The 14,291-nt window shown below is 41.2% G+C and overlaps 1 protein-coding gene across 1 annotated transcript in view; it reads left to right on the top strand.

Moving 5' to 3' along the window:
- The first annotated feature begins 59 nt into the window (after nucleotides 1–59).
- TOX3 (TOX high mobility group box family member 3) overlaps nucleotides 60–14,291 on the top strand; it is a 129,225-nt gene continuing 114,993 nt past the window's right edge. Inside the window, exon 1 of the mRNA XM_004704673.4 lies at nucleotides 60–146. Within this exon, the coding sequence (XP_004704730.1) occupies nucleotides 60–146 (87 nt within the window). The remainder of the gene's footprint in view (nucleotides 147–14,291) is intronic.

The following is a 14,291-nucleotide window of genomic DNA, read 5'->3' as shown; positions in this document are numbered from 1 at the left end:
GAGGAGGCGGCCAGCGGTGCCGGCCAGCCCCCGCCTCGGAGCCCCGGCCCGGTTCCGGCATGGATGTGAGATTCTACCCGGCGGCGGCCGGGGACCCCGCCGGCCTGGACTTCGCCCAGTGCTTAGGGTACTACGGCTACAGCAAGGTGACTGGGCTGGGCCGGGGACGCTGCACTTTTCTCTCCTCGTGCCCCCTCTCCACTCCCTTTCCCTTGCGCCTCGCCTTCTGTCCCACTCGCCCCGTCTGTCCTTTCGGTCCCCTTTTCCCGCTGCCCCTCCGCCAGCCACTCCTCTCCTCCCCTCCCCGCCCCCCAAAGTCCCCCTGTGCTGCCCCAAAGAAGCCGAGAGCAACTCCCAGGCAGAAGCAGGGCACTCGCGTGTGATTCTTTGTTGTTATTAGTAAACACGAGCTCAGGACCTCCAAAGGGGGACGGGGGGCGGCCCGGGGTCCCGGATCTTGCGGTCAGGTGGCCCACACACCTTCCAGGCCATCCTAGAGCTGGACCCCAGAGCCACTTAAGGGAAGCAAAGGCACAAACTTTTGAGCCCGTCCTGCATCCAGAAGGGACACAGCAGTGGGACCCCCTCGGGTGGCCTGGGCTGCCCCCTTGCTTGGGCGTGTTGGACTGCTGTGCGGAGATGCCCCCGTGAGGGTCAACGCCTTGTCACCTTTCCTTTTGGGGGTGTGTGCAAGTTTTGCCTTTCGGGGAGCTCAGCGTGGGAGCCTTCCCTCAACGCCCGAGGGTCGGTCCGCTTTCACCGTCTCCCTCAACTTCCAGGGCCGAGCGTTCAGGTGGCCCAAGGTGCATCTAGCAGACCAGCTGGCAGTGGGCAGTGGGGAGTCCGGAGTCGGGTGGGAGCCGCCGCCCTGTGCCAGGCTGCTCTTTGGGATCCCCGTCCTCCACGCTTCCCGAAGCCCCCGGGGTGCAATTTGACCGGTGCATCGCCCTGAGGGCCACAATCAAGACAGAGCCCTACTGTGGACGGCCTGTGCCTTTTGAATGTGGTTTTCTTTCCCTTTGCCTCTGCTCCTCCCTCTTCGCCCCTTTTCTTCCAAACTAGTTTGTTTATGATTGCTTGGATAACAGAGGAGGAAATAAGGAACCGCTGGAAGAAAGGTGCCATACCAAACGAACGAATACATAACAGGAAGAGGAGGAATTGTATCCAGAGTGAGGCAGTTTGCTGTGCCCCATGGTCCTCCCTGTGTGTTTTTGCTCCTTAACCAACTTCAGTGCTGAAGTTTGTCAAAGACCATGAGGGTCTTTCTGCTCTGACCCAGCACTGCCTCTGGCACAGAGGGGGCTTCCTGACCATTTTGCATGGGGACTTTAGTCCGTGCTTTAACCCTTTAGTGGTGATTCCCTACGCCCTTAGGAGAAACAAGGAAGGCCTCTCTGTACCAGCAGCCAGAGTTAGGGTTCGTATGTGACCTCTGATTTTGGATTTACGCAGGTTATTAAATGCTTTAAAAAGTTCCCCAGGTATGTTCAGAGACTTAGGCAGCCTAATTAGTATGTAGTGTTTCTGAAACTCCACCTAATTGTTCCAGAGGGGTATTATTTATCTCCTTACAACTTCGTCTGTGTTTGCAAGCCTGTGGATCTGGGCATGCCCTTATTTTTTGGAAGCCATTACTTTGCCTAATGTAACAACTTCTTTCTCTGATTTAAGATCAGCCAACACTAGAATGATGCCAAAATAGAAATCTCCTGAACGATTCCAGTCACTGTAATGTGTGGCAAATCTATGTTCACTCGGATCCCAAGGGTATTTCAAGGGACTAGAGGAAATTGTGGGTGTTTGGGTGTGTGTATTTATTTATTTATATATGTCGAGAAAAGCTATTTCAAGTCCATTTAAATTCAGAACATTTAGTTCAGGCAGGGTAGATAAATCTTGAAAACCAACATCATTGAGATGTTGTTCAACTTCAGGAGGGAGCTTGCAAGTTGGTTTGCTGTCAGATTCTCTTAATGCAGCTATTTTCCTGAAATAACTTTCTTTCTTAGTAATACAGTAGTACTGTGTGCTATGTGTAACCAGCTTATGAAAGAGTCTGTGCAGAATATTGATATAGAAATCAAATTTGTGCTTGTTTCAAGGAAGATTTGTATTTACTTTCTTGCCGACAAAACCATTTTTTAAACTGAGCTGCAATAATTTTTTCTTCTATTCTTAATTTCAAGAGTTAAAAATCCCAATTTTATTCTCCTCAGCTTTTAATTTTTTTTAATAGGGGGAATGTAGTACAAGAGGAAGTATTAACTTTATGGGAATAAAACAGCAAGTGCTAATTAAAAGTTTATAGCATTTTGTTTCACAGCTAACTTGTGTGTCTGAAGTGGTGCCATTTAGTAAAGGCTTATATTGAAAACTTAAACACTAACACACAAAGGCATGCATTTTATTTGAAAATGCTTGGAATTATTAATTCTCTTAACTTTTGTTGACATGTTTTATCTTTCTTGATGAGAAATGATGTATTTCAAAGAAAGTATGTTTGTGCTCTTTCTTGCTTTAATGGCCATCTGGGAGACTTAAGAAGGAAACACAGAGCCCTGGCTCCAGGCTTAACAAGTGAAAAGTTAGCTAGAGCTTATCTTTAAATTTATTTACAAACCGTGAATAATAGGGCCTCATTCATTTTTCTCTTTAACAAATGACCCGAGTCCTTTGTATAAATTATATGCATGTGTATTATCTTTACATTCTGTGAGAATATGGATCCCTTTTAAATGTCAACACCATGAAAGTGTACTCTTGTCTTTGGAGAATGGATGAAAGAGTTTTGTGGGTTCAAAAGTCGTTGCAAGTAGTAGAATCACTTCAAATAAAATATAGTCAGGATCATTAAAATCAGTTAATAATTCATGATGCAGCCACTGATGTATAAACTTTAAGTCAGCTCTGTTTTCTCAGGGATATTTTCCAATTTAATTTCAAGTAGAAAATCTGTTTGAACATTTCTTTTACTGATAGGGCTATCAAATTAAACCAATACCTATAGATAGATTTTTTTGAGAAGCCATATATTACTCTATTAAACTGATGAACCACTGACAGTGTATCTGGAATTTTACTTGCCCAGGTTCAGCCTGCCCTTTCACCAGTAAGCAGCCAACATACTGGTTGGCTTAAAGTTGTCGGAAGTTGGTTACCTCAAAATAAGAGACTGTATATAACGTGAGTGCAATGAAATGAAATCACGCAATTAATAATGAACTTGTAATGGACTCTAGTTAACTAGTTTCCCCCCCCTGCATATTCTTAAGTCTCCACCCTTTTAAAAATATGGCTAAGGACTAATTACCCTTATGTAGATGAGTCCTATGTTGTGATTATTCTATTTTAGCTCATCAGTAGCAAAGCTTGCTTTGTAATTATTATGTGTGTTTTTGAACACTCTGCTTAATTAAAGCATTTTGATGTTTGTGTGCTGACTCGACCTCATTGAGATTCTACCCTGAATGGTCAAAGAAACTGAATCAATTCATCACGTGTCTACCTTCTTCAGATAATAGTTAAAACTGAAAACAGATTGACAGGGAGGTTTGATTTAAACTCTTCGTAGGCTACTAGCAAGAGAGCTAATGCTTTCAGTTCTAGGATGTGGAATATGATGGTGTTGGAGTTTTGAGAGCAGATTGAGAGAGAGATTTCTATGTTCTTCCTGTCAAGTATTCAAAACCAAGACACTGAAGCCACACTGTGAAGAATAGGTTTTTTTGTAAAGACTTTAGACTGAGGATTCTACATTCAAAACAACATAGGGACAACCAGTTAACCTACATGAAGAAAGGGGCTGCTATGGAAGAGTAAAGAGCGTTTCCCATCTAAAAGGGATAGCTTTGTTTGCCCTAGTAGATTGCTGCTATGCTAACATGTGAGCTCAGCATTTTTCCCCCCAAGGAAATGATAATCTGGGTTTTTGTATGAAATATCCTCAATTTTAAATGTTGACGGCAAATGGTGGTATCAGAGGATGGTAGGACGCTCAGACGAGGATCTAAAATATTTGTTTAGAATTCATTTATGGTTTATGCTCAGCTTTGCGAACCGTTTCACCCATGCATGGCTAGTTAAGTTCACTGAGTGGAGGAAGTAGAGTCCAATCGTTTTAAATATGGTTCTAATCTGATCATTGAGATTCTGTCATTTGTTTTACATGATTTCAGGTCCATGGAGATGGTTCTAGATTACTCACAGCCATGGAGAGAGTGACCCTACAGAACTGCTCCGTGGGCTTTCTGAGAGTGTGAATCTTTATGGGAGCAAATAGCCTCATCTTTTTTACTATGGGGTAGCTGGTCAGTTTTGAACCGTTGACCTTGCAGTTAACAGCCCAATGCTTAACCCACCACCACTCTAGCATGGCTCTTAGTTTAGGGATCAGGAAAACGCTGCCTGCACAGAGCATCTGCTCCACTGCTTGTGGCCGTATGAGCTTTGCTTTTTGAATGGTTTTCACCATGACATGGTTGAGAAAAATTAAAACGATATTATTTTGTGTGAAAAATCACATGAAATTAAAATTTAGTGTCCTCGACAACAGTTTGATTAGAGCAGAGCCATGCATTTGTTTTTGTATTGCTTATGACTGCTTTTGTGTTTCACCTACAGAGTTGAGCAACACAGACCATCTGGTCCACAAAGCTAAACTATTTGTCCCCTTACAGAAAAAGTTTGCCAACTCTTATTCTAGAAAATCCGACCACGGTATGATACTATGATTGTTCTTTGTTCCAAGTCTTGGCAGTAGGAAGAGAATCTAGTTAACATGATGTTATAATTGGAAAGATTGTCATCTTAGAGAGAATGTTCCTTAAGGTAGTTCTAGAACAGTAGATTCTCAGCCCTGGTATACACTAGAATAAGTGGGTTAGAGTATAGTGCCTGTGTAAGACATCAAGTGATTTTTTTAAAGCTCTTTAGGCAATTCCAGGTTGCAACTGGGATCAAAATATCGTTTTAAGCTGAAGGTCCTAAAGTGAACGTTGCACATTGAAAAAGGAAGACTGAAGAATTGGTGCATTTGAATGATATTGTTGGTGAAGAATGTTGAAAGTACGCGGGACTGTGAGCAGAACAAACAGATCTGTCTTGGAGGAAACGGCCAGAATACTCCTTAGACGTGAGGATGGCGAGACTTTGTTTCATGTACTTTGGGCATGTTATCAAGAGAGACCAGTCTGTGGAAAAAGATAGACATCATGCTTGGTACAGTAGGAGGGCAGCAAACAAGAGGAAGAGTCTTGATGAGATGAATTGAAGCAGTGGCTGCCACGATGGTTTACTATCTGCATAAGCATTGTGAGGATGGCACAAGACTAGACAATGTTTCATTCTGTGTACGTAAGGTCGTTATGGGTCAGAACCAACCTAAGGACACCGAACTAATTTCCGGAAGCAATAAAACTGGATAGAGAACTTAAGATTGTTTCCAGAAGACAAGACTCTAGTCAGAGTAATTGGTTCTAGATTGTCATGGAAGGTCCTTTTAGGGCCTTGGCAGGCTGTAGGTTCCCCTTTACATGCCATCAAACGCTAATATGCACTCACATCCTATACGGAGTACATAATGTAATACCATATCTGGTAGATGTAATCGAATGAGTTGATATTGATTAGTTGACATGTTTGCATTTTTAGACATTTAATAAAGTACTTATTTTGTAGTTTTGTTTTTTCTCATTTTAAGCATTTTCAGAGGCCTGGGAAGCTAGTAATTCTAAGTGTTGGATGTATAGTGACTAATGGAGAAAGCAGTCCACAAACTCCCTGTTTTGTTACCCCAGCCAGTGAAGGTTTGATGGAAACTCAGTACTCAGTAGGAACTAACCCGAACCCACTGCTATCCAGTCAGTTTGGACTCGTTGCAACCCTACTGGACATGGAAGAACTGCTCCCTAAGGCTTCCGAGACGCTAAATCAGGCGTCCTCAAACTATGGCCCGCGGGCTACATGCGGCCCACTGAGGACATTTATCCAGCCCGCCGGGTGTTTTTTACTTCAAAATAAGATATGTGCAGTGTGCATAGGAATTTGTTCATACTTTTTTTAAAACTATAGTCTGGCTCTCCAATGGGTCTAAAGGGACAGTTTAAAAAGTTTGAGATTTAAAAAGTTTGAAGTTCTAAAACATATGGGAGGAAGTAGGCTCATCTATCTCCCAGGAGTGGCTGGTGGGCTCAAACTGCCGACCTTGCGGTTAGTGGCCCAACATGTAACCCACTACTTCACTAGGGCTCCTCAATAAACTAGCACACAGCGAATACCATTAATTGTAGTTATTTTAAAAGACAACAGTGACTGTACAAGTGGCCTTAATATTCAAAGTACTGTGTATGTAATTAAAAAGAACAAAAACTCCTTTAAGGAAAAGAAAAAATTGCCTACTGGCTATCGAACCCAATCTAAGGACATGATTTGTTTAATCTGCACTGGGTGTTTAGAAGTTCTGCTAATTATCTACTTTTAAAAATGTAGAACTTTCACATACAAATCTAATTTTCCAGTTTTCTGTAGGACTTCTCAGTAACTTTACTGCCCCTGACCTGGGTCCTTGTCTGACGCTTTCTCAGGGTTGCTCTCTCCGCTCCCAGTTGCTCAGACTCAGCGCTCTCTTTTTCCTCTCTGGTCTTGGGATGCACCTGCATGAGAAAACTGATTCAGAAGGTGGGAGTTCTCCTTGTAAGAGACGCTGTTGGACAGGCAACAAATGATGGTCAAACTGAGTGAGACAAGGTTGCTGTCTCTGGAGAAACACTGAGGGCAACACGTTATACAAGGGGCTTCAAAAGTTCATGGAAAGATCCCATGATTTTTCAATTCCATTTTCTATAAACTTTTTAAGCCCCCCTCCTATATGAGAAGTAGATGGGATGATAAGATACAATTTACATCTACAATTATAGAGCAGTGTTTCTCAAGCATGAGTATGCATAGGGATCACTTGGAGATAATTATTACAAGATTCTGGAGCTTACTGATGGAAATTCAAATTCAGATTCCTAGGTCAAGGGTAAGACTCCTTGATAGACTTAGCTGTGGGTCTGCAGATCACACTTTGAGTAGAATGGTAGGGCATGTTTACAGTATAAGGTAAGACTTTTCTCTCTGTGAATCTGTCAGGTAGGGTGCTTTGGGTTGCAGGTACTAATCCCCCAAATCAATAACATCAAATGTAAGGACATTTGTTTTCTTGTAAAGTAGTCTTTAAATAGGCAACCTCAGCAAGTTTGAAAGGTTTTCTGATTGTTTTCAAGGGCTATCTCTGATTTTTCTGCTGTCCTTGAAGTTTCAGCCATCTCTTCATGGTCACAAGTTGGCTGCTGACAGCTGCATGACAGCATGCAAAATGGAAGCAGAGTAGTGGCCTCACTACTTTGATTGGCGTCACCCAGTGCAGTAACTCACAATGGGCTACTGTCCTGCCATGACCATACAGAATATTCAATAATGTTCAAGATTTTAGTCAAAGAACAATGTATGAGGAATAGCATTATAAATTACTTAAATGTAGTAGTTCTTATTTGAATATCAAAATTATGCTTTGGAAAATTAGTAACTGGGCAGGAGGAGTCTTTTATAGTTTATATTGTAATTACTACTGCATGTTCAAAAAGTAATTGATATAGGTTTACCAATACTAATTGCCAAAAAATGCTAACTAAAAGACAAGAAACATCATCATCATCAACATCATCATCAACAACAACAAAAAAACCCAGCAGGTGTTTCCAGTGTGTGCAGATAAAACCGTGTGATTTGAAGTGCCATTGCAATTGGGTAATAATGACATTTCTGGCCAGAGTGTATGGGAAGGTTCAAAAAGTAAGTTAGCATCAAATTTTAACTTTGTAGGTGTGTTGATACATGAAAGCTGACTGGGCTTATAAAATATGCTTCTGTTGTAATAACTAATTACACAGATGTTTTGATAAAACATAATCTCCCCAAAAATTGCAAGACATTTTTATAGTTAGTCATTTTGGTCTCACTCTCCTCTGACACTGTATCTGGTGTGGTCTGCACCCTAGTTATGTCACCAGGGACATGGGAGAGGTAGCAATAGGGCCCTGTTTCCTTTGGTGCATCTCTCCAGAAGGAAAACTTTTTTAGGATAAGTGCCATCATGTCATCTTTGGGTCTTTCTTGGTTAGAAATGGGTTATGTGACCATTTCTATGTCTATCATTGGTTCAAAGGAAGAGAATTCTCATGATTGATTTAGACCAATTATAGTTTATTCTCTGAGCCTGACCAGGCGAACCTGGCATTGTCAAGTGAGCATAATGGGTGTTCTGTGTTCGCAAGGAAGGAGGCTGTCAGAAAGAGCACTTACAGTGTATGTTACTGGACACGTTTTAACACTTTTGAATGGGCCAGTATTGATTTGATTGGAGTTGCACTCTGTGACAATGGATCAGATCTTTTGCCTGGATTAGCTTAGGCCCTACTAGAAGTGTTAAACCAGAAAGGATGCTCTGAAACAGCTGGGATATAATGTGAGGAGTATTGGCACCAGAGTGATGGGAATATGGATTCAATGGAGAGGAGTATGTCTGCCCCTTGGGAAGAGGAGCAGAGTTGACTCCAGAGTACTTGAACTTGGAATCTGGAAGAATGGCGAGCAGAACCAGAGGGGTCAGAACAGTAGCTGATTTTGAAGCAAACTGAAGGTGATTTGGGCTCTTTTGGTAGAATATTCTTACAGGAACATTGACTAGGGACTACAAGCAGCATAGGGATTCAAGCATTTCTGTGTCTGTAATAGATACAAAATTGAGTCTTCCAAGAGTCTGAAGACAGAGTCTACAAGAACAGGTCCTGGGTCTTGAGGAGTCATTGGCGTTTGTGACGAAAACCTGCCAGCGCATGAGGAATTGTCAGAAGAAATGTGTGGAACGAGATGAGACTTTCTGCTCCTGGGAAGATTTACAGCTTTGGAAACTCTATATAGGGTCTCTGTGTGCTGAAATTGACTCCGTGGCAGTGGAATTGGGTTTGGGGCTTTACTCCCAGAACAATGGTATGTAAAAGGAGAAAGAAAGAGAGAACACACTGGATGATATATCCTTTTTTTTGTCCTTAATGATTACTTGGGGGGAAAGCCCTATTTTGAAAAATAGACATTTATTGCGATCTTGCTAAAAGTTTACACAGCAGTTTTGATTCCCATTCAATTTCTGCACAGATTGTTGAGTGGCACTGGTTACACCTTCTTCACAATGCATGAACCATTTTCATGGTTTCTGCTTTGGTTGTTCCATTTCCATTTGTCTAGTTTCCCTGTCCCCTTACATTCTCATCTTTGCTTGAAGGGAATTGTTGACTATCCTGAGGAAGTTTTATTGTTTAAAGGAGCATAGTACGTATGGGCGACACTCATTATTTTTGAGCCAATTTGTTACAAGGTGACTTTAGGGATTAGTTTTAGTTCAGGGTTTAAAGAATATTTCAGGACAGTAGTCTCCAGAGCCCTCTAGTCTCAACCAGTTTGGTAAAAGTTTTTGTTTTGTGTTCTAGGAATTTGAGGTTCTGTTTGTCAGGGTCCACCTACTGTGGGGCTTGAGTAGAACAATTGGTAGTGGTAGCTGTGTACCAGCTAATTCTTTTGTTCTCGGGGTAGATGAGTTCTGTTTATCATGTAGACTTAATTTCTTGTTTGGGTCTTCAGTTTCCTTTATTTTTTTGTCTGGAGAAGTAGAGACCAATAATTTTATCTTACCTGGCTGCTCACTAATGTTTAAGACCACAGACACTATTCATCAAACTGGGATATACAACATAAATTTATGAACTCTGCTAACACCAGCTGACTGAGAGGCTCCTTGAGACCACGATCCTAACCCTCCAAACCCAAGAACCCAACCCCATAAGGTATTTGGTTTTTGTCTAAGAAGTATCCATAACTGTTCCTCTTACATGGTTTATTATTAAATAGTATAGTCACAAATAGGAAAAAAAAATAATGCTTGTTATTAAATAGAAGTGATAAAAAAACGTGCAATAACAATTTAAAACTATGCCAGCCATTTATTGATGAAAAAGATGTTTTTCTTTATATAAGAGGTATAATTCATACTTGGGAGTTTATTTTTCACATGAAGTTTCTGAACTCCCTTGAATTTTCAAAGGGTGGATTCAGCTCTATTCAAAATAGTCTGCTTAAAATAGAAGGCATGAGGGCATTTGTTCAAGGCCTGCATGTGCTACCTCCAGGCTTCATCGTTCTCCTTTGTAGAAGATCATTTTGTTTACTTCTTCCTAAGTTTGTACCCTTAATTCCTTCCTCAATGAGGCCATCTCCTTTCAATATGTTCCACGCTTGAAGTCCAGCAACTATTAGGAAACAGCATTTCATATTTGGCTGACATTCTATCATTAACCTTAATTTACTTTCTAAGACAATAATTGGAGTATATTTTTTATCCATCTATATAGCCATGACCAAGAAGCATTTAATTTACTCTAAAGACAAATTCGAACCATATATGCTCAAGGAAGTGCTAGACATTAAGCTGTACCCTTATTACCAAAATTCGCAAGCTAACCTTTTCTACATTGTTTAATTGTATATAAAACCCCCCAAATCTGCTGCAATATTGTTTGATTTAGATTCATAATGAACCCTATAGGTTAGGGTAGACTTGTCCCTTTAGGATTTCCTAGGTTTTGGTCTTCACAGAAGCACATTGCCACGTCTTTCTCCTGTGGAATGACTCGTGGGTGTTAGCTTCACTGTACCACCAGGAATTCTTAACATGTATATCTTATTGCCATTGATTGATTTGGAGTTCCAGCATCCTATAGGGCAGGGTAGAAATGTCCCTGTGGATTTCTGAAGCTAATTCTTTAAGGGAGTAGAAAGCCTTGTCTCTATGGTGGCTTGTGGTTTCGAAATGCCGACCTTGAAGTTAGCAGCTCACCCTATAACCAATACTCCACCAAGGCTCCTTTAAGATTGTATATAGAAACATTATATTAAAAGTGGTAACTTTCTAAAGAATATATTTTAAATGTATATAATGCAACTGATATTTTCTATAGTTAATATGTATTGAACAAGGGTTTTTGATGTATTCAACTGAAATCCGGAATGCTGACTTGATTAGAAAACCCATAGTGGGGTAGTTTTGAGACAGTCTTGACTCAAAGGCAGTGAATTTGGGTTTTTTTTGTTTGTTAGAGGGATGCTGTGGGTTGGAATCAACTTAGTGGCAGTGAATTTAAAAATATTGTTGACGATTTCTGACTAGTTTAAATTTGAATAAGCATGTGTTAGAACCATTATGTGCCAGACAATTCTGGGCAGGCGGAATGCAAAGGAGAAGTTTCTTGACCCTCAAGGACCTCGTCTCCAGTTTGCTTTTCATATTCTGCATAGACTGGAGAATTTTATCCCATGGCGATAAGGATGGAGCAAGAAGAGGTGAGGGTCTTGACTGGGCAGGAGTGAGAGGAGAAGCGAAAAGCTTGAAGGGAAGTGAGTGAAGCGGGTAATGAAATGATCAATCATAATCCAACAATCCAGGTTGATGAAGAAGGGGGGAGATTAGGAATAATGCAGGCAAACATAGTGCATTAGTTATGGGTCCGTTGTACATATCAGAAAAACTACATTAGTTAAATGGTTTGGTGTCCCTGGGTTAGTCCAGATGGTTAATGATGCCAGCTGCTAATGGAATGGCTAGAAGTTGGCGCCCACCCAGACGCACCATAGAAGAAAGTTCAAGCAATCTATTTCTTAAAAATTTGTTCTTGAAAACTACTGACCACCATTCTACTCTGGCATGCATGTGGTCACCCTAGATTGGAGTCAGCTTGACAAGACTGGTTGTGACTGGCTTAATAAGGTAGATGTTCTTCCTAAGGAAGTCTTGATCTAGCAGCCCCACAGACTGCTTGCTCTTGTGATCAGGGTAGAGCTCCAGTCCAAGCTGCAGGAATGAAGGAAGTGGTAAGGATAAAGGGAGTTTTCCAGAAGCTTCCATGTGACAATTTATTCATCCCATTGCCCAGAATGGAGTCACATGTTCCCCCCTAAGATTACAGAGTTTCTAGGTTGTATAGTCTTTGCTGGACTGACTGTGGACATTCAATTATTGTGGGAGAAGGAGTGAGTGGAAAAGAAGGAACCTTAAGTAAGGGGAATGCAAAGGAGATGCTAAAATGCAAAGAATTTAGCAGGTGTTTATGGGTGAGTGAGTGAGTGGTGAAGACTGAAGCATAAGAAAGCCTGTTTAGATTTCTCCAGATTTGAGATTGGGAACACAGACTGAAAAGACATAGCAATACAACACTGGCTGTTGAGTCAACTGCTACTCAGGGGGGCTGGTACTATACACGTCGGAGTAGAACTGTGCTCCATATTTTCAGAAATAAATCTCCAGGCCTTTATTCCTAGGCACCTGTGAGTAAGCAAGGACCTCCAGTCTGCCAGTGGTCAAGCGTATCAACCATTTGTTCAATCCAAGGACCCATACACAAACAATACTGTTATAATTTTTCTACACTTAATCATCTGATGTCTTGATTTTCCTTTCTCACTTTGAGTTTAATCTTTATGTGAGCGAGACACAGTATAAGATTTGTGTCTTTCTGTTCCTTTCCCTTCCAAGGTTTTATTTTAAGCATGCTTAAAATATCCATTGATTTATGTTCTCTGCAAGATCTGCAAATCATGATGTCCTAATTTTAATTGAGTTACCTGAAATTTAGGTTCAAGTTTTTCTGCTTTTTAAAATAGTTCTTTCCTTTTTGTGAGTGTCGTTTCCCAAATCCTAAAACATAACAACTGTGAGGATGATGCAGGACTGGCAGTGTTTCATTCTGCTGTACTTAAGGTCACTGTGAGTGGGATATGATGGCACCTAACATTTACAAGTAAACTAAATGTCAGGGGGTAGCATATGATCAAGAGCCAACGGTGCTGAAGGAAGTTCAAGCTGCACTGAAAGCATTAGCCAAAAGCAAGACTCCAGAGATTGATAGAATATCAAGTGACATATTTCAGCAAGCTAAGGAAGCACTGGAAGCACTTGCTTAGGCCAAGAAATTGGAAGACAGTCACTTGGCCAACTGACTGGAAGACATAGAGGTACATCTTTGTGCCCATTCCTAAGAAAGGTGGCCCAACAGAATGCTCCAATGACAGAACAAGATCATGTTACACAAGTAAAATTTTCCTGACGATCATCCAACAACTATTGCAGCAGTGCATCAACAGGGAACTGCCAGAAATTCAGGGTGCATTTAGAAGAGGACATGAAACAAGGGATATCATTGCTAATGACAGGTGGATCTTGGCTCAAAGAAGGGCATACCAGAGAGATATTTACTTGTGTTCTATTGAGTATGCAAAGACATTTGGCTGTGTGAACCATAATAAATTATGGATCACTTTGAGAAGAATGGGAATTCCAGAACACTTCATTGTGCTCACGAGGAACTTGTACGTGGATCACGTGGCAGTTGTATGGAGAGAACAAGGGGGCAGTGCATAGCTTTAAATCAGGGAAGGTGTGCATCAGTGTTGTATCTTCTTACCATACTTATTCAGTCTGTTTGCTGAGCAAATCATCAGAGAAGCTGACTTATATGAAGAAGAATGTGAAGATTGGAGGAGGTTTGGTAACAACTTGAGATATGCAGAGGACGCAACTTTGCTTTCTGAATGACAGGAGGAATTGAAGGGTTTGTTGATAAAGGGTTATGACTCAATGTCAAGAAGACCAACATTCTTACAACTGGGCCAATAGGTAACATCATGATCAGTGGAGAGAAAGTTGAAGTGGTCAAGGATTTTGTCTTGCTAGGATTCACAATCAATGCTCATGGAAGCAGCAGTCAAGGTATCAAAAGATGAGTTGAATTAGGGAAATCTCCGCAAGAGCTTTGTAGAATATTGAAAAACAAGGATGTTACTTTGAAGACTAAGGTGAGCCTGACGCAAGCCGTGGTATATTCCATAGTCTCATACGCATGTGAAAGTGGAACTTTGAATGAAGAAGACTGAAGAAGAATTGATGACTTTTAAGTGTGGTGCTGAAGAAAAATATTGAAAATATCATGAACTGCTGAAAGGACAAACCATTATGTCTTGCAAGAAGTAAGGCCAGAGTGCTTCTTAGCGGCAAGGATGGCAAGACTTCCTGTTCTGAAGAACAGCATCATGATTGATAAAGTGGAGGGCTAGCAATAAAAGAGGAAGGCTCTCACCAAGATGGATTGACATTGGGGCTGCAACAATGGGCTCAGGAAGAGGAACAATTGCAAGGATGGCAT

This window comes from Echinops telfairi, unplaced genomic scaffold, assembly GCF_000313985.2.
Source record: "Echinops telfairi isolate 266 unplaced genomic scaffold, ASM31398v2 ScPeMD7_2291;HRSCAF=2852, whole genome shotgun sequence".
Lineage (NCBI taxonomy): Eukaryota > Metazoa > Chordata > Mammalia > Afrosoricida > Tenrecidae > Echinops > Echinops telfairi.
This window is presented reverse-complemented; position numbering and strand designations above follow the sequence as displayed.